At 42.2% G+C, this 25,722-nt stretch overlaps 1 protein-coding gene across 12 annotated transcripts in view; it reads right to left on the bottom strand.

Moving 5' to 3' along the window:
- Positions 1-25,722, bottom strand: part of Mta3 (metastasis associated 1 family member 3) — a 139,644-nt gene that overhangs the window by 76,363 nt on the left and 37,559 nt on the right. For all 12 annotated transcript variants that reach the window (XR_003485776.2, XM_027417922.2, XM_027417917.2 and 9 more), the window contains exons 5-8: positions 19,241-19,304; positions 15,234-15,351; positions 8,983-9,085; positions 2,264-2,363 (exon numbers count right to left, since the gene is read on the bottom strand). Coding sequence is in view for 11 of the 12 variants with exons in the window: in XM_027417922.2 (XP_027273723.1) it covers positions 2,264-2,363; positions 8,983-9,085; positions 15,234-15,351; positions 19,241-19,304 (385 nt within the window). In the remaining variant the exon portion in view is untranslated. The remainder of the gene's footprint in view (positions 1-2,263; positions 2,364-8,982; positions 9,086-15,233; positions 15,352-19,240; positions 19,305-25,722) is intronic.

Here is a 25,722-nt window from a genome sequence, read left to right as displayed (position 1 = left end):
AAGAATTTCCATCCTGGTGTGCAAGATGATTTTTGCAGCATGCAGCCACATTCTAAAGGAGCAGTTCCCTGTGAATCAGCGCTCCAATCAATACCAGCTATAGTGGAAAATAATTTTGCAGGAATTCACAAAAGAGGCTGTGGAATTTAAAATACAAAATTATGAGAAACAGCAAAAGTGTTGTTTATAAGAGTAATAGAATGAGCCAGGCACAGAGGCTGAGGTAAGAGGTTCTTTACAGCCCAGAGTTCAAGGCCCCCTCAAACCTGAGCAACAAAGCAAGATCTCAAGAGGATCCGGGTTGGATTCCCAGCACACACCTTTCTGTGGCTCCAGTTCAAGAGGATCTAATGTCCTCTTCTGGCCTCAATGGGCACTGCACAAACGTGGCACACAGAAAGACATGCAGATGAAATACCCAGACACATAAAGCATTGTTTAAGAATCTTCTTTTTAAAAACTAACTTGGGAGGTATATTGCTGGCGGTTTTTCTTGTCCCACCTAGGTCCCGCCACCGCTTCAGCCCCAAATGAGCACACAAAGACTTATATTAATTATTAAATGTTGGCCAATGACTAGGCTTCTTCTTGACTAGATCTGTCTTAATTATTAACCCATAACTACTAATCTATGAATTTCTACATGGTCTTGGCTGACTGGAGATTGTCTGGACCTTCTACACCTTTGTCGGCTACATGTCGTCTGTTTCTGGCGGGCTCTCTCCATCTACCTTTCCCAGAATCCTCCTTGTCTCCTAGCCCCACCTATCTTCCTACCTCATTGGCCAAACAGTGTTTTATTCATCAACCAATAATAGAAACATATACAGAAGGACACCCTCCCCATCAGAGGTAAATATTTATATTTATAATATCCACACTCTTGGCTCCATGATAAAAGATTCTTCAAGTGGCAAACAACCAAAATACAAATTTATTTTGGAAGAAAGACTAAGGCAATGATGGAAAAAACAACAAACTTTCTTCAAACAACATTCTGGCCTGGCATGATAGTGCATGCCAGTATCCCAGTAGTGGTGGGGCCAAAATGGGAGGATTGGGAGTTCAGTGCCAGCCTAAGCTACATAGCAGTCAAACAGGGAGAGTAATGCTGATTGTGAGGCTTAGTCACACCTAGTCAAAGTTATCCTCTGACCTCTCCACCCAAACCCATGACTTGTACATACACTGACGTGCACCACACACTTATACACACAATACAAAAATATATTTAAAAACAATGAAACCCACAACAAATCAAGTAATCCCAGCAGAAGAAGAAGCAGGAGGATCAGAATGTCAAAGCCAGCCTCATAGTAAGTTCAAGGCCAGCCTTGGCTACATAGTGAATTCAAGGCAGCCTTGGCTACATGAGTCCCTGTCTCATATATATATATATATATATATATATATATATATATGAAAATATATATATATATTTTGAGATGATAGGGTATTGTAATGATAATTCTTTCCACCGGCCACCCAAGCCCCGCTGCCACGCTGGGGCCTCCAAACAACACACAGAGTCATGTTAGTTACAATGCTGCTGGCCAATGACTAGGATTTCTTATATGCTAGCTCTGTCCTAAGTACCAACCATAACCATTAATCTATATTTTTATAAAGACATCCTCTCTTGCCGGGATCACATGGTGACTCCACTACTACATTTCCCAGAATCCTCCTTCTCTCCTAGTGCCGCCTATCTTGCTTCCATATTGGCCAACAGTGCTTTAGTTATCAACCAATAAGACAAACATATACACAGAAGGACTTCCCCCACCAGGGTATGTGTGTGTGAAATGCATGGATAAAAGCAAAATACAACATATATGAAAATGTCATGTGCACTAAAAATTATTAAAACTTCACCTCAAAATTAACACATAGTCACCACAGCAATAGTCTCAATAGTGATAGCAACAGGATCCCTTATGCATGAAAAAGAATAAAATACTGTAAGTGATCTACAGCCAAGTAACTGAAGAAAGAAAAGCACAAAGCAAGAAGAAACAGCACGTCAAAACAGTGAGTTACATCTCCCGTACAACTTTCCCCCCGACTCCATAACTACTCCTTAGCACTTCTTCCTGGTCCCAGCTCACAAACAAGAGGTGACTCAGGAGTTAACCAACCAGCTAGCCTGAATCAACTTAGTAGTCAAGGGTCAACTGTCAGAGAGATCCAAGTCTACAGAACTGTTCTAATGGTTTTATAATTAAGCAAAAGAATAATCTCAAAGTGGCAGAAGGCATCTTACCAAGGTGATGTCTCGGGAGGCTGCGGCTGCACTCATATGTAAACTAGGTTGTCTCACGGAGCTGCTGCAATCCAGGGCACGGGCAAACGTCCCAACAGCACTGAGGAAGCCGAACACAGATGAGGACGGTAAGTTACTCCTTTAATAAATGGTTAACATAGATTTTATGGTATATTTTGCCTACATGCATGTTAGAGCACCATGTGCATACCCACTGCTCAAGCATGCCAGAGGGGGAGGTTGGATCCCTTGGAACTGAGCTGCCATGTGGGTGCTGGGAACTGGGGTCCTCCGTAGGAACAGCAAGCACTCTTAACCACTGAGCCATCTCTCCATCCCTGATGGGGGATGTCCTTTTGTATATATGTTTCTCTTATTGGTTGATGAATAAAACAGTGATTGGCCAATGGCCAGGCAGGAAGATATGTAGGGTTACCAGACCAGGAAGAAGGCTGGGGAGAGGAAGGCAGAGAGAGGCCACCAGAGACGCCATGTAGTTGAGGAAGGAGTAGCAGGTCCAGACCCTTCTCTGGTAAGCCAAGACCATGTGGAAATACTTAGATTAATAGAAATAGGTTAATAATTAAGTCAAAGAGCTAGGCAGTAAGAAGCCCTAGCCAACAGTTTATAAATTAATAGATGTCTCTGTGTGCTTATTTGGGGCAAAGTAGCTTTGGGACCAGGCTGGAAAGAAACTTCAGCTACACATTCCCTCTGTCCTAGTTTGCTTTCTAGGGCTGGAATAAACACCATGAACAAATGCAGCTTGGGGAGAGAAAGGTTTGTCTGGCTCACATGTCCCAGGCCACAGTCCCATCACCGAGGGCAGTCAAGGCAGGAAACTGGAGGCAGGAACTGAAATGGAGACCATGAAGGAGTGCTGCTTACAGGCCTGCTCTCCTTGGCTCTCTCAGTTTGTTTTTTTCTTATGGCCCAGGACTACCTGCCTGGGGTGGCACCACTCACAGTGGGCTAGGCCTTCCCATATCAATCTTAATCGAGAAAACACCCCTTAGACTTACACACAGGTCAATCCAAGAGGGGCATTTTCTCAATTAAGTTTCCCCTTCTCAGATGACCCCAACTTGTAGCAAGTTGCCAAAAAACTAACAAGCACACCTGCCTTTTTACTTTTATTTTTTCATTTTATAATTTGCATATAAGTAGGGTGTATGTGTGTGAATGTGTGTGTGTAAATAGGGTGTGTGTTTATTTTGAGGGGGGTGCAAAGCCGTGTGTGTGTGTGTGTGTGTGTGTGTGTGTGTGTGTGTGTGTGTAAGTAAACAGGCCGTGTGTGTATGTGTGTGTGTAAGTAAGCAGGCTGTGTGTGTTTATGGTGTGTGTGTGTGTGTGTGTGTGTGTGTGTGTGTGTGTGTTTGTGTGGGCGGGCGCAAAGGCAGAGGTCAGTTCCAGTGTTAGTGGTAGGAGCTGTCCCCCTTATTTGTGAGACAGTCGTTCACATTAGAACCTAATCTAGGACAGCAAGCTAGGGAACTCCAGAGTCTGCCTATCTGCCTCACAGCACTGGGCTCACTAGCACATGCCCGTCGGTCTCTATGGGTCCTGGGGTTGGGTTTATGCATTCCTGTATTAGCAGCATGGGCTCTTACTACCTGCCTCCCCACCCCTGCTTTTATAGTTTAACTGGAAGCAGGAACTAAAGCAGACACAATGGAGGAGGACTACATTTTGGGGTAATAAATAAAAAACTGTAAAGAAAGGAAAAGGGTTGTTGGACGTTTGAGAATTAAGCACCAATTGAAAAGCATTTTCTCTTTTAAGATTTAATACAATCTGAGTAATCCTAACTGAAAGTAAAATTTTCAAAAATTTGAAACTCCATGACACAATCAAAAATTCCATGCTATTTTTTTCATATACAAAATTATTTCAGATTTTGCTTGAGGGGCTAGAGTGATGGCTCAGCAGTTAAGAGCATTGGCTGCTCTTTCAGAGGACCCAGGTTCAATTTCCAGCATCCACATGACAGCTCACAACTGCCTGTAACTCCACCTCCAGGAGATCTGATACTCTCACACTGGCATACACACAGGCAGAACACCAAATCACATAAAATAAAATAGAGTAAAAACAATAAATCACTAAAAAAGATATTGTATGAAATCACTTTAAAGCTCTGTAAGATACATACAAAACATAAAAGAATTTTGCGTTCAACTCATCACATATATGTAGATGCCAAAGCAGAACTGAAACACAAACCAGGACTCTAAGAAGCTCAGGGGGAAGCGCTTTAGCATATGTAGGTAATTATCATTCAAGCAAGAAAAAAAAAACCAAACCTGTGTGGTCACAGAGAAGGAAAGGGAAGACAATCTAAAATGCCAGCGGACACATCATTTGGTATTCATATGTGCTTAAATATAGGAGAAGGAAATTCGCTGAAAGTTTGGCTACCGCTGCCGAACAAGTTCTAAATACCAATTGTGAAATCCAGTAACATTTTTCACACAGAATGTTATAATAGAAACCCCTTCCTGTGGAGACCCAAAATAATACAGTTTTTACTATATCACTAAAAGAAGCAACTTCCACAGCACTGATTCCATTTGTAATAATCTAGATCCTTTCTGTATACAAGGAACCTTAACCCCAAGAAATGCAGGATCCATGGACTGCCTGCTTTGCTGGACAGGATAGCTGGTAAAGACTTCCTCATATCATTTTACTTAATATTTACTACGTACAAGAAAAGCAAACCCTACCACATTATACAGATATTCAGTTCTCACAAAGTGAGTATGTCCAGGGTCCAACCAACACCCAAGTGAAGAAACTGAAGGTGGCCAACCCTTCCCACACTTTGTCCCAAAAGGAACCATCTTCCTATTCTAAGAAACAAAACAAAACAAAGCCACAGCTGAGTGTGGCAATCCACATCATCAACCCAGGAGGTCGAGGAAGGAGGATCTCTGTGGGTTCCAGGCCAGTCATGGTTATATAGTGAGACCCTGTTTCATACAAAACAAACAACAAAAGCTAACAACTACAAAAACAAAAATCACACCATGACAGTGTCTCGCTAGGGAGCTGAAGCTTGCCTGTGACGTCACCTAGGCTTCCCAAGTGCTGGGATTATAGGTGTGTGCCTTCACTCCTGACTGACACCACCAGGATACTAAGACCACAGATTAGTTTTGCTGACATGAAACCACACACAGTAGACTTGCTGCTGCTGTTTTGTAGCCCAGGTTGGCTTAGAACTATGTAGCCCTGACTACTATCAAACTCAAAATTCTTGGCCTTGCGCTGCCAAGCACTGGATTACAAATCTATTATAGGCCCCACACCTGAATGCACAATTCTTCTCTCTCTCTCTCTCTCTCTCTCTCTCTCTCTCTCTCTCTCTCTCTCTCTCTCTCTCTCTCTCTCCCTCTGACTGCTATCAAACTCAAAATTCTTGGCCTTGCGCTGCGAAGCACTGGATTACAAATCTATTATAGGCCCCACACCTGAATGCACAATTCTCTCTCTCTCTCTCTCTCTCTCTCTCTCTCTCTCTCTCTCTCTCTCTCTCTCTCGTTTAATCCATCTAAGTTGTTAGCTGGAGATATTATCCTCTGAAATGGTATTCTCTTCTGTTTCCTCACCCCATCTCTAGGCCAGGTTGTAGCTGCTGCTATTAAAGCCATTTGCATGTACATCTTCCAGTCCCCAGGATGCTTTTCTCCTGAGTGTGATGTTAGCAGTAACCCTTACAGGATGTGTGGAAGACAAGAGCAAACAGGTTTTCAAAGCAGCTGTACCAGTTGATAGTCCCACCAGGTGGACAAGACAACGCCCACTGTTCCATACCTTTACCAACTACAGCACTTCAGAACTGCACGGCTTGGCGAGTATAACTGAGACCATGTACCAGCACTTCAAAGTAAGAGGGTGGTGGTATGTGTGTGTGTGCGTGTGTGCGTGCGTGCGTGCGTGCGTGCGTGTATGTGTGTGTGTTAACAACCGCAATAATGTGATTGAGATAGGCACTGGGCATGATGTCTAACACCTGTATTCATAGTATCCAGGAAGCTGAGACAGGGGGATTGGTACAAGTTTGAGGTCAGTTTTGCTATAGAGAATGAGGCCCTGTTTAAAAAAATAAACAAACAAACAAAAAACCCTAAAAATAATTGGTTTTAATGTGTATTTAGATTCAGTATTTTGGGGATTTTGTCTGTGTAATTAAACGTTTTAAAGTAGTTGTTATAAAAAGACACCCTCATTCAGGTTTCATAAATGTGGACAGCAAACTATAGTCTGAGAAAGAAAAAAAGATCAGAATGCAAATCAAATTGGAAAACTGCAGGTCTCCCCAACAACCCACCATGCAGGGACTTTCCTGAGCATATGGCCAGCGCCATATCCCTGGCTCATTGCTTCTTCCTACTTTTCAGCCTCCTGCTCTATTGGACGTCTGCTGCCCTGGCAATATACACCTAATAACTCCATCCAATCATCCCGCTGTAAGCATAGAGGCTGTGCTAGTTTGAATGTAATAGGCCCCAATAATCTCATAGGGAGTGGAACTATTAGGAGGCGTGGCTTTGTTGAGTGGGTATGACCTTATTGGAGGAAGTGTGTCACTGTGGGGGTAGGCTTTGAGGTTTCCTATACTCAATGTACCATCCAGTGTTTCTGACAACTTCCTGTTGCCTGCAAGACGTAGAACTCTCAGCTATTCCTCCAGCACCATATTTGCCTGCATACTGCCATGCTGCCTGTCATGATGATAAGAGACTAAACCTCTGAAACTTTCAGCCAGTGCAATTAAATGTTTTCCTTATAAGAGTGGCTGTGAGGCCAGGCAGTAGTGGCGCTTGACTTTAATCCCAGCACTGGGGAGGCAGAGGCAGGCAGACCTCTGTGAGTTCCAGACCAGCCTGGACTACAAAAGCTAGTTCCAGGACAGCCTCCAAAGCCACAGAGAAACCTTGTCTCAAAAAAAACAAAAAACAAAAAACAAACAAAAAGAGTTGCTGTGGTCATGGTGTCTTTCCACCATAAAAACCCTAACTAAGGCTCTGAACCCTAATTGTCTGGCCACAGTTTGAGTGTGACCTTCCACAATGACTGTCCTTATAAACAAGGGTGTCTGAAGACAGTCTAGGACTATTTCAACAGAAAATAAGAGACTATCACAGAGACCCTTCCACCTATTATTTCGGTTAAACTGATTCAATATTTTGCCATATCTGATTCATGTAAAAAAGTAAACATTATAAACTTGGTTGCAGTCTCTTATAGCCATAATGCACAATATATCCATTAATGAAATAAAAACAGTTTGCACACTACATGGTCTTTTCAAATAAATGAACACAGTATAAACACATAAACAATCATACTTTGTGGACCTTCATTCAATATTTGAGGATTTATCTTTGTTACACAAATTCAAATTCTCTCATTTTAATGGATATAAAGTACTATCATACTGTGTATGATTATAACTCATTCATTCATCAGTTGATTGCTGGTGTCCATTGAGGGCTTTTCCTAATTTATCTACCATGTTAATCTCATTCACTTTCTCTTTTGTGCCAGTTTTCCCCACAAGCCTCATTTACTTTTATAACTGAGGAAATAAAAATAAAATCCTGCCCCTACTTATTGCTTAAGGAAAAAGCCAGGTGGAAAAGCAAGGCAACGAAGCCTTCCGGGGAAGCCTTCCGGGGAAGCCTTGTGCAAGCAGTGGTCTCCTTCTTACACAGCCTCACATGGCCTCTACCCTCTTCTCCCTCTCACCTTCATTTGGACTTATTTTGTTTTTGTTTTTGTTTTTAGACAGTCTCTGGTAGCCCAGGCTACCCTCAAATTCACCATGATCCCAGGCTAGTTCTGAATTCCTGATCTCTCTGCCTTTACCTCCCAAGTACTGGGATTACAGGTGTGTGCTGCAACCCCTGGACTGAATGACACATTTGAACAGCAATGTCCAAGAAGGTGTGCACTTTCTTCCTTGGGCTCTACTTTTAATAAAACATATACATAGTATTCATTTATGCTAAGCCTATCCTTTTTGTTACCGTTGCTGGCTCAGGCTTTCAGCAGTGCTGAGGATTAGAGCTGGGATGCTGTACAGGCCAGGCAAGCAAGTACTCCACCCCAGCCCTTGCTTCCACTTCTTAATTAAAATTAAACCTTTTCACTTATAACAAATTAACAATAGTAAATCACATTACTTAGCGGACAATGTTAACTAGACATTGGGTTTTCTCACAGGTCTAGAAAAATTCAACCAGTGGGGTGGGGGGCTGGCATGTGAAGAAAGTATATACACCAGACATGAGGGCACACATCTTTAATTCCAGTCCTCAGAAAGCCAAGGCACTGGATCTCCGGAAGTTCAAAACTAGCAGGGCTACACAGTGAGACTGACTAAAAAAAAAATAAAAAGGAGGGAGGGGGATGGAGGGAGAGAGGGAGGGAGGGACGGAATAGGGGCTGCAGAAATTGCCACTCTCACTGAGGACCTTGGCTTTGTTCTCAGCACCCACGTGGTAGGGCACAATTATCTGTAACTCTAGTTTCAGGAGCTGCAATCCCCTCATCTGTTCTTCAAAAGCAACAGGCACACATATAGTACATATACATACATTCAGGTAAATACCCACACATATAAAATCACATTTTTTTTAAAAAAAAGGAACTAATTAATTAACTAATTAGTTGTTTCATGAAAAGACTTGACTGGATAATGGCATACTCACCGGGCTACAACTAAAAACTGGTCAATCTGTCGATCTGTAAGTGGACTATTGGGATCCCAAACTTTAACTTCCAATTTTGATTGTTCCCTCTCATCTGAGTCTCCTGCACAAAAAACAAAGGGAAGAGGGCGCTGTTATCCACCCTTGGCATATGGCTGATGACCATGGCAACTAATGCGTAGGAAACGCTCAAATGTCAAGTAAACAGTGGTTACATCTGGGTGCATCCTTTGACGGCAGGTGTGCAGAGATGGTGATACCAGCAAACCAACACTGTGGCATGCATGAGTATCAGCACCAGAATCAACACCAGCAACATCAGCATCAGCTGACATCTCCTGAGAACCCCCACCCCCACCCCCACCCCCGCCAGGTGTCCTCATGCATGCCTATAATCCCACTTGGCGGTAGACACTGGAGAAGGGACACAAGTTCCAGGTCAGCAAGGACAACACAATGAGGCACCATCCCAACAACAGAAAACTAATTACAAGACTGTATAGCTTCCCACTTCTTTTTTTCACATAAAGCTGGAGAAACACAGATCCAGAAATGTGCTTTAACAGACAACCATTTCTTCAGTATATGCCAGACAAGCACCCAGCGGCACTCCAAGCTGGAAAGACCAAGGCTGTACCATACATCCTAGAAGCCCTTTCCTTGACAATTGGAAATATCTGCTTCCTAACTAAAATTCATCTTAGTTGTACCAGCTGCCACTGACTGGCAATTTTTACGTTATATTTAAATCAGAAACGCCCAAGGATGCCATTTATCACCATTTTTGTTGAATATTGCTCCAAAACCTCTGGATGATATAGTGGGATATGAATCAAAGGAATAATAAGTTACTAGAATAGCATCATAAATATGAATATAAAAAGCTCAGTGAAATTCCAAAGAAACTATAATATAACAGAAAATTCACATTCACTGTGACAATGAAAATAAGAAATACAAATAACATTGGCAGTATATTTATATAATTATTAGAACTTCCAAAGGAAAGATGATTTGAATAAACAAACAGTGGCGTGTTGAGTCTTTCTGATAGAATTTTAGCACAATTCTCGCATAGGATAAATTTATGAGAACTTAATTTTAGGAGTTTATTTCATTAATCTACACGTCAAATACTATTAAGCTAATAAGAAATAGGATTAACTCTGAATGGGATTCTAGTACAGCGCAACAGTGAACCAAGCAATGTTGAGCTCAGTTTGATCCCCAAGACCACAAAAAGAAACAAGTGGATTAAGTACAGAAACAGGGACTGGGGCACAGCTTGCTAACATGCCCCAAGCCCTGGGTTCCAGCCCCAGTACCACATAAATCCAGGCTTGGTGGTTTTGCCAGCTCTTGGGAGATGAAGGTAGGAAGAGGCCATCCTAAGCTACATGAGACCCTATCTCAAAAATTAAGAAATATACTAGAGCAAAAATCAATCCATTTGAAAATTTAAGTACTATTATCATATAAATAATAACTGACACTAACTGAACACTTATAGCATCCCAAGAAGCCATTATAGCAGGTTTTCTCAAGCTAGACATTTGACACTTGGGGCTGAATACATTCTGCGCATTGTCCCATGTTTGGCAGCATTAGGGGACTTTATCTAAGGTGTGCCTATAGAATATCACCTACCTACGTTCTTCCCCAATATGACAAAAATGTTTATACATTGCCTAATGTCCCCTAGGGGACAAACTTGTCCTGTTGTTGATAATTACTTTTCTGTATGTCTGCAGTGTATATCTGCTTATACTCAAATTTAAAGGAAGACTATTCAATGTGACCATGAAGGGAGGAAGGGCAGACAGTCAGCACCCCTCCAAGTCCATCTTCGTGGTCCTGACCAGGGATGCTGGTTTAAGTAGAGGGCCGCAGCTAAGCACAACTAAGCTTAGCTTTAGAGTGGCATCTAGCCTTGCCAGTGAATTTGTTAATGGCCACTCCCCTTTGGGCGTGGCTTCAGTTAGGGACAGAACCGGAAAGAGTGGAGCATAGGGCTCGAATCAGATCAGGAGGGCAGAGACTGCATCTTCTGGAACAGGAAGGCTGCGGCGGTTCTTTACTATCATCTGTGTACGTTGTTCCCTAATAAAACACCCATTTATCATTTATCTTGGGTTCAGTGAACTCAATTTCCCCCTCCTTCACACCTTGACTAAGGTGTGCCCTGCCCATCACTGACTCTGTTCCAGTCTCTCCTGCAAGGCAGTCAAATGAGTTAAAAACTGTATGAGTCTGGGCATGGTGGTACAAACCGTTAATCCCAGCACTGGGCAGGCAGGAGCAAGTGGACTCTGTGAGTTCCAGGCCAGGCTGCTCTGCAAAATAAGCTCCAAGCCAGCTAGGTCTACATAGTGAGATCCTGCTCAAAAAAACAAAACCAAACAAACGTTTTAAAACAACTGTGGCCGGGTGTTGGTGGTGCATGCCTTTAATCCCAGCACTCGGGAGGCAGAGGCCGGTGGATCTCTGTGAGGCTAGCCTGGTCTCCAGAGCGAGTGCCAGGATAGGCTCCAAAGCTACACAGAGAAACCCTGTCTCGAAAAAACCAAAAAACTAAAAAACAAACAAACAAAAAGAAACTGTGAAGTCTCTTTTCTGGAGACTAGGATGCCAAGCTGGCACCAGGGTTCAGCTTTTTCCTGTTCCCAGCATGAGATTCCTAACACAGTGCTGAGAGATCTGCATCTACAAAATTAGTCATTGCAAACAACACGGTTGAGCTGGGGGTGGAGTTAGTTCATCGGTTGAGCATCATCAGAGAAAGAGAGGGTGAGAGAAGACAATTACAAGGTTTATTGGGAAATAGAACTATTAAAACCTAGGGAACTGTCCTCAGTGCATTTAAAGGAGCAAACCGTAAGGGCCATAACTGAAACATTGCCTAAATGAAAGCTCCACTGACATTTGCACGGAGCAAAAAGGTCTGTTGATCTTTATCTCCTTAAACCACCACCTCTAGAGGCCAATGAGATGGAGATTCTGGCACAGAGTTTCAGTGGAATTAAAAACCGAATCCAAGGTGCAGGAGTGTTTTCCCTTTTGCAAAACTAAGCTGCCCAGGTGGCTCTTCCATAGCAGAGCAGTGCAACAGATTCCAGATTCTGGAGCCACAAAACCAGCCTCCTGGAGGCTTGTGCTGGATGGAGGTGCTCCTCCGGAAACCCTAGCTTCTCCTAAGCTCACCCAGCACTTCGGGAAGCCCATAGGTAGGACACTGTTCTACACTATCCGCTGATAGTTAACTGTTTCATGACTACAGGTGAGCCAATCTTGTTTCTAAAACACATAATATGCACAATTAGTTATTTAGCCCTCAAAAGAGAAGCCCCCCGCCCCCAAAACTCACAGTCTGCTGCTGACGGTAAAACATCCACTCATCACAATGACAAAGGCACACCCACATTCTTCCTTCCTTCCTTCCTTCCTTCCTTCCTTCCTTCCTTCCTTCCTTCTTTCTTTCTTCTTTTCTTTCTGGTTTTCTGAGATGGGGTTTCTCTATATAGCCCTGGCTGTTCTGGAATTCATTCTGTAGACCAGACTGGCCTTGAACTCACAGAGAACCTGCCTCTTATGGGATTAACAGAGTGTACCACCACTGCCCGGCCCACATACTCTTTCTTTAAAGAGAAAGAAAAGGTCAGATGGGTGGAACTATTTCCCAAGGCTATAATTAGAACCCATTACCTACATTTTACCAAAATCTCAGCATCCAGGGTCCATCTTAGTTTAACCAATTAACAGTTTAAAATATCATCTATAGAATAGACTTCTTTCTTCAAATTCTAGTGTTATAATACATTTAAATTATAATTCTAAATTTCCTACATGACTTCCTATTTTTCCATGGTATAGTCACACTAGATAGTGAAAGGTTCAGGCATTATGCTTGAAAGGTTCAGGCCTTAATGCTGATCGGCTCTGCCTCTTTAAGAGACAGACCCCACCCCCTGACAACAGTCAGGGCACACACAGGGAAGTGCCAGCACCACATCACCCACCACGCATGCCCTCGGGCATGGAACCTCAGGGCGCATGCATAGTCTTCCCTTTAAAAGTTCAACTTGCCTGCTGCTCTCTCTCTACACTCGCTCTCTACTCTCTGCTGCTGCTGCTTTGCTCTCTCTCACCTACGTACTCTCTCTGCCTCCATGGCGGTCAGCCATTACCCCTGTTCCTCTTCTCTCTTTAGTCTCCATACTCTGCTGTGCCTAATAATAAACTGGTTAACATGTCTCATCCACCTCTTTTCCTCTTTTTCTTTATATCTAATTTAAACAAAAACATAACAATGCTGGCCTTCCCCTGTTACCTGGCGGAACAGGCAATACCCTGGTCAGCCCAGGGTTCCATGGGAACTAAGTCTGCACGAAGGTGCAGAGGACCCCTTTAATTCCTGCCCATTTACGCTCTCTCTACACTTCTCTCTCTGCTTCTGCTCTTCTCTCTGTCTCTCTGTCTCTCTCTCTCTCTATGGCGACCAGCCATGGCGGGCAGCCATTTACCCTGTTTCTCTTCTCTGCGGGGCCTATAATAAAGTGCTTAATATGTCTAACATGTCTCATCCACCTCTTTTCTTCTTTATTTCTAATTTCAACAGGTAGTCTATTTGAATTTAATTTAATATTTAAAATCAAATCAAATATTTAAAATCAAATGTTCACACTATGTACTCATTATTCCAGATCTGAAGTGTTTGCTAAGGGATGGTGAGTCTTAAGTGAATCCTAAAGCACCGCAACTGTCTTCTAGAGTCCATCAGGACATGTTCACAAAGAAAGGAAACCTGTTACCAGATTCTGGTCAGCTGCTGCTACCACCTACCCAGGATATTACTCCAGGTCTGCCTCCCATTCCATGCAAATTATGATCTGGCACTGGTCAAAAGGCACTCTCTGGAGATTGCCAGCCGGCTCAGAGAGCTGGAACTGCAGAGAGTCCTGAATACCGTTCTCAAATACACCACTTTCTAATGTTCATTGGTCCTGCAGCCAGGTACTCCACTGTCTACACTGCTGTGTGGTGGCAATGTCTCGGTTTGTTTCAGACTTGTGTCTGTTGATTTATTTTTCAAAACACAGTTTTGCCATATAACCCAGGATGGAACCCACAACCCTCTTGCTTCAGCCTCCCAAGGGCTGGGTTTACAAGCACACACCCAGACTCATGTTCATCACCTTAGACATCTGTTGTTAATGCTTAAGGTCCTCTCCCCTAACAGAAAGAAGGTTCTTGCTGGGCAGTGGTGGCACATATCTTTAATCCCAGCACCTGGAGGCAGAGGCAGGCAGATCTCTGTGAGTTTGAGGTCAGCCTGGTCTACAGTGAGTTCTAGAACAGCCAACTACACAGAGAAACCCTGTCTTGAAAAACAAACAAAAATATCCCACAAACAACAAAAACAAACAACAACAAAGCCTGATCCTCCAAAGTGGGGTGGGGGATGGGAATACAGAGAATGAGAGGAAGAATATGAATGAATATGAATCACACAATTAAATCAAAATTCAACAACACTAACGAGGTTTGTTTTTTTTTAACTTTTTTGTTTTTGTTGTTTTTTAAGACAGGGTCTATGTAGCCTTGTCTAGGCTGGCCTGGAACTCACTTGTAGACCAGGCTATCCTCAAATTAACACAGATCAGCCTGTCTCTACCTCCCAAGTACTTAAAGGCATGGGCCACCACACCAGTCACAGCACTCACTAACAGTATAAAGCTAAAAACAGCCATAGAGCCTACGAGATGGCTCACTGGGGTAAGTGCTAGCCACATAAACAGAAGCACCCACATAAAAACAGGAGTTGGGCACAGCAGTGCACACATGCAATGCAGTGCTGAGGAGGAGGCATGGGGTGATCCCTGGCACTTGCTGGCCAGCCACTCCAGTGAAATTAGCAGGCTCCAGCTCAGTTAAAGACCCTGACAGAAAGATAAAGAGATAATGTTGACCCCTGGCCTACCGCATCTCACACTCACATACATACATGTGTGAAACACACACACACACACACACACACACACACACACACACACACACCAAAAACATCCATGAAAACAAATGTGAAGTCATAAAGGAGTAAACTAGTGTGTATATTATTCTCTGATGCTTACTATGCTTCTAAAATAAGAAGGCTCAAACTGTTAGACTCTCCCTTTACATTCTTCTTTCCTAAGGACAAGAACCTTCATGTTTTAAGACATCAGCTTCCATGGACTTAAAGCTAAAGCACCCACCTTCCGGTAGCATGTCTGGAATGTCAGCCTGATACTTTGGGCCCACTCTGATTTCACCTTTGTCGGCTAATAATGTCTTCACTGAAGGGTCATACACCAATGAGTAGAAGAAGGCATCCTGGAAAACAAAAATGACAAAAAACACCTAAATAAGCTGAATTCCTTCTACGTTTTATAAAGCAATCAAATCAATATCACAAAAATGAAAATTGTAACTTTAACTTCTGAGTATACAAAATTTTATTTTAGTGAACAAATTAATAAATCTTCAAGGAGAACATACTGTTATCATTGCAATAGCACAAAATTACATAAAACCAAAACAAATAACTTTAAGAAGAATATAACATTTTACAATTTGTTTTAGTATAAGAGAAAGCCATTAACTCCTCTGAGTTCTGAGTTCTGAGAAGCTTGCTGGGATGACTAGCAGGGAGGCTGAAGCAGGAGGAGTTTTTTCAGGCGAATCTGAGCTACACAGAAAAACCCTATTTCAAAAATAAAATGAAGCTGGAACATGGTGGCACACTCACGTCTTTAGTCCCAGGACTCAGGAGACAGAGGCAGGTGGATCTCTTTGAGTTCCAAGCCAGCTAGGGATATATGGTAAGACCGTCTCAGAAACAATAAAGAAACAAACAAAAACCTAGCATATTGACTAAATATACAAGTGGAATTTGCATGTAGTTATTCTTTTTTTTTTAAGATTTATTTGTTTCTCTTTTATGTCTATTAGTGTTTGCCTGCATGTATGCCTCAAGCAGGTGACGGAAAGATTTATCATAACAGAATGGTGTCAGAAGTGGGATGACCCCATGCCCCAAGGTTCCCAGAGGAAGAGGGAAACCTGCCGCTGCAGCCAGCCCTGTCAGGCCGCTGAGAGGCATCAGAGCAGCTTCCATATGCTTGCGCCGTCCCTGAGCTCTTGGAATCGGCACTACCGAGATGATAAAGACGGATCCAGATAAAGAAAAACCTCTAAAGGTTTACACTGCATTTTAAAATATATGTAGGCTTGTGAGAGAAAAAGTAACAGGAGGAACTAGAGTAGCTGGGTGTGGTGGCGCACACCTTTAATCCCAGCACTCCAAAAGCAGAGGCAGGTGGATTTCCACCCAGTCTAAGGAAAAAAGAAACAAAAGAAAGTAAAAATAGAGTAATAAAAAAGCCATCTAAAGATGAAAAATATACAGAGAGTCTGGATACTATATGCTATATTGTTGTCTTTAAATTGTTTGATTGCCAAGGAAAGAGTTACAGCTGCTAAAATACATTTGATTATAAGTACTGCTAAATTAATCCAACTTATACAGTTTAAAAATGCTTTGACTTCAAAATTTAAGTCTAAGGACGGCCTACTTGGGAAAAAAAGTTTTTGCTTGTTTCCACAGAAAATGAAAAGCTGTGGATTCCTTCCAGACTAATATGGTTTGATCAAACAAGACCCCCTGAAGCAGCGGCCCAACTGATCCTACATCCAAAACAGCTGAGATGATGCAGCCATAGATGATTACAGCCAGGATTTCTGTGTTTTATCATGATCCCCATGGTATGGACATTGCCCCCAATCAGTAGGAAGCAGTTTGGAATGAATGATGCCCAAATTCCCAAATATTGTTTATAAATGTTTGTTTTCATTTAAATGGGGTTGGTTATAAATGGTAATAAGCATAGTCAATCTCTCTTTTGACAGAGACATCTTGCTACCTGGACATCATCCAAAGTTCCTCTGTAACATTGGGGCATCCATCTTCAGCCTTTTTTTAAAAATCTAACTAATTAATTATTTAAACTAACAATTTAAAAAAGGGGGGTGATAGGATATAGGAATGAATACTTTGCACTGGTATGGATTTTCATTTATTGATACAACTTTAAGGTCAATTTTGTGATATGTACATGTCTCCTCTTGTTTAGGTATTGTGTTTATACAGATCTTTTAAAATGATATACATAATTAAATACAGGTTATATAGTCACCTATAGCAGTCAGAACTTATAATTAGGTTAGTTAGGTTTTCTAGATATACAGAGATGTATTTGAGATGGATAGGTATTCTTCAAACCTTTCAAAGACCTACAGAAATATGACATTTAAATGGTTTAGGGTTTTCTTAGCAGTGAGACACAACTGCTCCTGGCACACCAATTACACCAGAAAGGATGATGGGCATCGAAGAAACTCGTTATGGATTTGCTTTCAACATGACAGATTAGCCATTTGGGCAAGAAACTGCTCTTGCCTGGACTGTTTGTTGCTGTATAAACTGAACATGCAGAGCCCACAAGAAAGTGACTGCTGAACTTACAAAACAAGACAGTACTGAAGGGTTCCTGCTGAAATGGAGACATGTGCCAGACACACTGTGGCCTATAGGCTGAAGATGGATGCCCCAACGTTACAGAGGAACTTTGGATGACTGTCCAGGTAGCGAGATGTCTCTGTCAATTCTAGAGTTTATATATTATCCTTCTGTGGTCTTTGATAGAGTTGAAGACAGATAGTTACGGTTATAATTTCCTTCAGTTATTATAAAAGATAAGTTATCCTTTTTATTTAGACAGAAAAGAGGAGATGATGGGGGAAGTGCTTCTGTGTATGTGTTTGTCTTATTGGAAGATAAATAAAGTACTGTTTGGCCAATGAGGCAGCAAGCTAGGCACAACTAGGAGTCAAGGAGGATTCTGGGAAATGTAGTAAAGAAGTGGTAATCCGCAGGAAGTGACATGGCAGGGAGACTCATATATAAACAAGGGCAAGAAGGAAATGGGCCCCTTCTCTCTTCCTCCAGAGTCAGCATGTGATCCCAGGATGAGGACACCAATGGAAGGCATCCTAAATAAGATAAGTCTTATAAAATATATAGATTTATGATAATTAAGACTGAGCTAACAGATGAGAAATCCTAGTCATTGGCCAAACAACATTTGTACCTAATAGAAGTATCTGTATATTATTTGGGGCCCTAACCCAGTGAGCAGAACTCAATCCGGTGGTGGAAAGATTTATCATAACATATGCCTGTGTATCACATCCGCACATGGAGCCCACAGAGGCCAGGAGAGGGCACCAGATCTCCTGACTCTGGAATTACAGATGCATGTGAGCCACCATGCGGGTGCTGAGAATTAAATCCAGGTCCTTTGCAAGAGCATCAAATGCTCTTAACCACTGAGCCATCTCTCCAGCCACCTTACATGTGTTTGTTAATACCACTATACAAATCCCATATAATTACTATTATAATTCTGTCATTCTCTTTTAAATTGCAATGCATAGTCATGTGTATAATGAGAGACAAAGAATAAATAAACATACAATTACCACCAACCTACGCCACCGATAGCTTCAAAAGCTCAGTAGGGTCTGCAAGAAGGCTCAAAGGGTAAAGTCGCTTACAGCCTAAGACTGCCCAACTGAGTTTGATCCCTCGAACCCACATAAAAGGGTAAAGGAGAGAAATGACTGCACCAAGTTGTCCTCTGACCCCCATATACACACAGTAGCATCTGTGTCCGCTCCCTACCCTCACATATGTGTGCATGTGGGCAGGTACACACACACACACACACACAACACACACACACACACACACACACACACTAATAAATTGATTTTTAAATAAAAACAAACAAAAAGTGTCCAGTTCCCTAGAGTTAATAAGCACACTGGCCTGGCTGCCTGTTCTTACAAATTCTGCAGAGCCACCAGCATGGGAGGCATTTATTCAAAAACAGAGCACAGAAGGAAGGAATGAGCATCAGAGAGGAACACCCTCATCTGCACCCTGAGCTGCATGTAACTTCGAGAAGCCTCTCGCTGGCAAGTGACAAAGAGCTACCACTTTTGCTAACTCTGCCTTCAGCCAGAACAATGCAATTGCCCAAAAGCACTCCAGTCTTTGTCTTCTTTCTGGAATGACACAGTAACACTCAGGCACAAAAGGAAAGAAAGTCCAGGTAAGGGCTTCGCATGAAGTAATGGGGAGAAAAGGACTGTGATTTACCTCTTTGTCAAGGTAGGACAGCACCGACTCCGTCTCATTCAGCAGGGCAACGCTGCACTTCCCCCTGTTTAAAAGAAAAGACCACACGACAGGCGTTACATTCACAAAGTTCCGGATACCCAGACACTAAAGCGTAGGTGATTCATCTAGATGGCAGTTAGAGACATATTAAGAGTCTCCGGGTCAGCTTTTCAGTCCTGGACTCAGAGAACCTGCACAATAAACCTGCATTTACAGGCATTTACAGAGGCCAGCCAGCTCCAGCTATGTTACTAGACAGCAAATCATTACAACAGACACTTTCTATGCTCTTCCTAATCCCTCAATAAAAAAGAACTCAGTGAAACCCTCAGACTAAAAGTGAGAGGTAATCACACACAAAAGCTCTTCAGTCATACCCATACAACCCAGCACATAAAACAATAGACAAGCAGTGACTTCATGAGACCTTGGAAATAATGCACATTTACATAAGGATGCAACCAACTTACCCTTACTGTCCTAAAGGCTACTTCTGTTTTAAGCACAAGTAACTTCTATAGAACATGGGGCAAAGTAAAGATCTACACATTTAGCCGGGTGGCGCATGACTTTAATCCCAGTACTCAGGAGGCAGAGGCAATTGGATCTCTGTGAGTTCGAAGCCAGCCTGGTCTGCAGAGCAAGTTCTAGGACAACCTCCAAAGCAATACAGAGAAACCCTGTCTCGGAAAAAAAAAACAAAAAAAACCAAAAAAGATCTACAAATTTGCGGACCGCTCACCCCTAATGTAGCCCTGACTGTGACTTCAGAAAATGAGTTGGTTTTTTGTTTTTTGTTTTTTGTTTTTTTTTTTTTTTTGAGAAAGGTCATCACTACGTAGTTCTGGCTGGACTAGAACTCACAAAGCTGGACCCGCCCCTGCTTCTTCAGTGCTGAGATGAAAAGTATGCACCACCGCACCTGGCTGAGAATCTATTAAAAGGCTAGCTCTGAGAAAAACTAAGACTATTCGAGGTAGAAGAATTATGGCAAATGCTTCTCCACTGGCTTAAAATTTTTACTCTAAGGGGCTGGAGAGATGATTCGGTGGTTAAGAGCACTTACTGCTCTTCCAGAAGACCCTGTTCAACTCCCCGCACCCACATGGCAGCTCACAACTATCTGTAACTCCAAGATCTGACACCCTCACACAGACATGCATGAAGGCAAAACACCAATGCACATAACATAAAAACAAATTATTTTTAAAATGTTTACTCTAAGCCAAACATCCAAACATGCAAACCCAAACATTACATACACAAACAGGAAACAAGACCATCTCAGGCGGTGGTGGCACAAGTCTTTAATCCCAGTACTCAGGAGGCAGGGCAGGTGGATCTCTGCAGTGAGTTCTAGGACAGCTGAGGCTACACAGAAACCCTGTCTAAAAAAAAAAAAAAAAAAAAAAAAAAAAAAAAAAAAAAAAGAAAGACTGTCTTCCTCACATATTACTAAAGTGAAGTACAAGTCAAGAAAAAAGATAAACAAAAAATAAATTAAAAGCAAAATAAAATACAACTAAAATTTGAAAACACTGATCAAATGACAGTATTCTGAGTGGGCATGGGGGTGCACACCCTTTATCCCAGCACTCAGGAAAACAAAAGCAGACAGCTCTTCATGAGTTCTAAGCCAGCCAGGGTACATAGTGAGATTCTGTCTCAAAATAAATAAATAATATTAAGACAACTTAAAATTTTAGGTGATCATTTGCTAAGATCCTGAGGAGGGAAGTGCCTTTTTTTTTTTTTTTTTCCAAAAATGTATTTGTTTGAACCAGGAACAGTAGCTCACACTTGTAATTCTAATGTTCTTAAGGCCTGAGCTTTGCAGTGTATTCTAGGCTTCTCTAGATGTGTTGGCTTGAAAAGGAAATGTCCCCCACAGGGAATCTTAGTGCTGGGTTGTCAGTGGGTGGTGCTATTTGGGAAGGTTGGGTCTTGCTGTTGGGAACTCAGCTCTGGGGGCAGGATTTCAGATTATAGCTCCTTTCCACTTCCAGTTCCCTCTCCCTGCTTCCTGTTTGCAATTGAAGAGCTCTCAGCTTCCTGCCCTGCTTCCTGTTTGCAATTGAAGAGCTCTCAGCTTCCTGCCCCTGCTACCACGCCTGCTGCTTGCTGCCTTGCCTCCCTGAGGTGGTGGACTCTCAATCCTCTGAAGCCACATCCCAAATAAACTCCTTCTTCTGCAAGTTGCCTTGGTTGTGGCGTTTTATCACAGCAGCAGATGAGTAACTAATACACTGGGCCATTGTGTGAAACCCTCCTCAGGGAACAGACTAGAACTGTAAGAACAGAATATGTAGAAGCCATGTTGCAGTTCAGAGAAAGTAAAAATGAGTACAGAATGGGAATCAAGTCCGTGACTGCCTGGTATGTGTGTGTGTTTATAAAAGTTAATTTAAAACTAAAAAGAATAATCCTAAGCAGGTAAACTGCACAGATGCCCGTAGATACTATACATCATAGACGCACAAATACACAGACAGGCAGGTGCATGCGTGTGTATACACACACACACACACACACACAGAGCTGCTAATTTTATATCAGGTTTCTTGGACTTGGTACCTTGGCTGACATTTGGGAATAGGTGAGTCTTTGTTATTGGATCTGTGTTATGGGTAGCAACAACTGTAACCTTTACTCCTAGAAAACAGCATTACCCAGCTGTGACAAACAAAACTATCTAGGCAATTTAATGTTCTGTGGGTGGCCATCCTTCATTGGGAGCCATCATTCTACATGTTGGGGGTGAATAAGTCATGGTTTTAGTAACTGGATCTTGAGACCAAACATTTTAGAGTGCTTATACAAGTAAAGAGTGTGATTTTGTAGATTATCAGATTACAAAAAAGGGGTGGGGGGAGGACAAAGAAGAGAAATAGTCTAGATACTTCCACACATTTCTAATCAAATACTTATTTTCTGTGGTGACACTTTAACAGATGCTAACAAAAATTAACAGAAGGTGATTGGGGAAGCTGAAGATGCAGCCCAAAGAAAGGGTCCTTGCCCTGCTATGCATGGAACCCTGGGATTGGTTTCCTGCACTTCGGAAACTGCCAAGTGGCAGTGCCTACCTAGACGTCCATCACTTGGGAGGCAGAAGCAGGGGGACTGGAGGTTCAAAGTCATCCTTGGCTACCTAGGGAGTTCAAAGCTAGCTGGGGTGACACAGACCTTATAACAACAAAAACAACAAACAACAACACCAGGAAGAGACCTTAACACCCGCCTGAGCAAGTAAATTCAGGAATTTAAAAAGCCAAGAAAAGAAGGGCGAAGTTTGGACTTAATGTCAATGGATTTAGTAAATAAGAGGAAACAGCAAGCAGTGTTTGGAGAAATTCACTGTGGCCATGGCATGTGAAGAATATAGACTTGGTGACAAATATGAAAAGAAACTGTCAAAGAGGAATCTGAGAAGGAAAGCCCTTGTTTTGGCTCCCCTCCCCTTTCATAAGAGGAACTGGAAGTTCCAAAGCAAGTATGGGAGGACTCCCCTCTCCAGGTCAGATGGTATCAGGCCAGAACAGACTGTGCCTGCACCGAGATACAGATGAACAATCCATCAGTACTTCAGGCAGTGTGCTCGTCAGCCTTCCTTACTGGCTGTGCCCAAGCCTGGAAGCCATGGGTGGTTGAAGACTGCAAGGAAACTGCATCTTCCAGACACCACAGGACAGAGGCACGTGAACTCTCAGAGGCTGTGACAGCGCGCACAAGACCTGCACAGGTTCAAACCAGATGAAATCCCAGCAAGGAAAAGGGAAGGAGACACAGGATTCCATCCTTAGCCAAGAACTATTTTGCAATTGATGCCTGCTAGGAAAGGGGGAAATATGTAATCCTTTTTCTCCAGTAGAGTGTCGCTGGGTTTATCAACCACAATCCAGAGCAGACCCCTTGCCCCAGAGTAGCTGGCTAGCATAAAACAGACTCCAGGGTTTTTGTTTGTTTGTTTGAGACAGGGTTTCTCTGTATATCCCTGGCTGTCCAGAAACTACCTCTGTAGACCAGACTGGCCTCTAACTCACAGAGATCTGCCTGCCTGTCTCCCAAATCCTGGGATTAAAGATGTGTGCCACCACTGCCTGGCAAGACTTTTTGTTGTTTTGTTTGGCTGTTTATTTTTGGATTTTTTTTTTTTTTTGGTGGACATCTTGGTTTTTTTGCTTCATTGATTTTTTTTTAAGTTTGTTTGTTTTGATTTGGGGTTTTTTGTTTTGTTTTTCCAGTTTATTTCTGAGAGAGGAAGAGAGAGCACATGAAACTGAATGGATGGGAAGGTGGGGAGGATCTGGGAGGAGTTGGGAAAGAATATGATCAAATATATTATTTGGAAAAGATTTGAAAAAAATTTAAAGCATTCTAGGGACTGAGGCTAAACCTGTACTAGAACGCCTGCTTAGATGCAGGAGGCTACAAGGAAGGGGGAGGGAAATTCCAGAGGGACTTCATTATATAAGCTATGACATGACCTCCTCTCTCTCTCATTGTATTTCCCTAAAGATCCCATTCTACTGACAAGACTAAGAAGGAGCAGAATTAAGCACTAAGTAACTTCGTCATGCTAAAATTATTTTTAGAGCAAAATACTATTTTTTCACCTAAACTTCATCTGGTTTTGAACAAGACAAGCCAGTGTTCATTTTAATTGTCTAATCACAAAAGTAATTGAGTTTGTTGAAATGCCAACACAATCAAATACTTAACAAAAGGAAGGTTTTCTTCATAGAGCTTTCCCAATCACTTTACAAAGAAGGAACGGTGTGATTTCAGATCACCAGCACTTCACACTGCTGTCCATTAATGGTTCTCTAGGCTGCAGTGAAAGGTCCATCACACCCAGGAGACAACCCAATAACATGTGGTGGTTTGAATGAGGATGGCCCCCATAGACTTATCTATTTAGTCATCAGGGAGTGGCACTTCTTGAGAAGGATCAGGAGGCACAGCCTATATCCCCAGAGACAATGTGCCGACCTGAGAAACATATCTCCCCAGCCCACTTGCAGCCACATTGTAAATCTAAGCACCAATACGGAAATACCAGGTAAGGGGAAACATTGCAAAAGGTACTCATTACAGGGAAACAGCAAAATCCCCAAAATATCATGGAAATCGAGAAAGGAGAAATTCTCTCTTTTCCCCATGACCACCAATGGCCATGCCACTTAAACCAGAAATCAAACTGTACTGTCTATTCGAGTTTGTTTCAGCTCCTTTATTTTTTTTTTAATAGGCCTTTCTGCATAACTCAGGCCCACCTCAAACTTGAAACCCTTGCCCACCCCCAAAATACTACCCAAGTGCTGGAATTATAGGTGACATCATCCCTGCCTTAGCTATTTTATTTTGTTTTGTTGATCTATTTTTCAGTCTGCTTACTAAGAACTGGTCTTTGTTTGTTTTCTGTTGCTGTGACAAGCATCACAACCAAAAGGAAAGCTGGGGAGGAAAGGGTTTATTTATCTTACAATCTAGTTCATCATAGAGAGAAGCTAGGAACTCAAGGCAGGAACCTAGAGGTAAGAACTGAGGCAGAAACCTCAGTAATGGCTTTCTCAGCTACACTTTCTTACACCACCCAGGACCACCTGCCCAGGAATGGTAGGATAGGCCCTCACACATCAATCATTAATCAAAAATGACCCAGTGACATGTCCACAGGCCAATCTGACAGAGCCAATTCCTAAATTGAATTTTCCTCTTCCCAGCTAACCCAGTTTGTGTCAAACTTACAAAAGCTGACTAGCACAAACTCCCTTATCTTAATTATTATAATTTTTATAATTATCTTAATATCTAATATAAGCAACATGAAGTCTATGGTTTCATCATTTTTCAAGACTGATTAATGGCTCTCAAACTTTTTGACCTTACATTTAAGGTCAAATTTACAGCCCTAAAAATTATTGACACTGCAAAGACCTTCCATTCATGTGAGTTACAGCTGTCACAAACTTACCATGTTAAAGACTAAAACTGAGAAAAATATATCAGTATATTTTTCAAATTAATGTAAAGTATTACTTTGCAAGGTGGGATGGCACACATCTGTAATTGCAGCACTCAGGAAACTGAGGCAGGAGAATTACTTGAGTCTGAGGCCAGCCTAGGCTGCAAAGTGAGTACTACACCAGCCAGGGCTAAATGCCAGCCATAGACAACAGTCCCCCAAAGAAAAAGTAATATTGCTTGATATTTGTGCAAATATATCCAATTTCTAACTTACGAGATAAACATTTCCCCCTCACTGAGATATAACAGATATACAGAAAGTATACATTATTTTATGTGATGGTTTGATAAGCACACTTGCAAATGACTGACAACTAGACATTCATGTAACAGGTACACTTCATTTTCAAGTCAGCCAAATACATCTACAAGAGTTAGGTTTTGTCTTCCAATGGTAACGTCACATAAAAATGGTGTTCCACGATACAGCC

The sequence above is a fragment of the Cricetulus griseus genome, chromosome 5 (genome assembly GCF_003668045.3).
Source record: "Cricetulus griseus strain 17A/GY chromosome 5, alternate assembly CriGri-PICRH-1.0, whole genome shotgun sequence".
Taxonomy (NCBI): Eukaryota; Metazoa; Chordata; class Mammalia; order Rodentia; family Cricetidae; genus Cricetulus; species Cricetulus griseus.
This window is presented reverse-complemented; position numbering and strand designations above follow the sequence as displayed.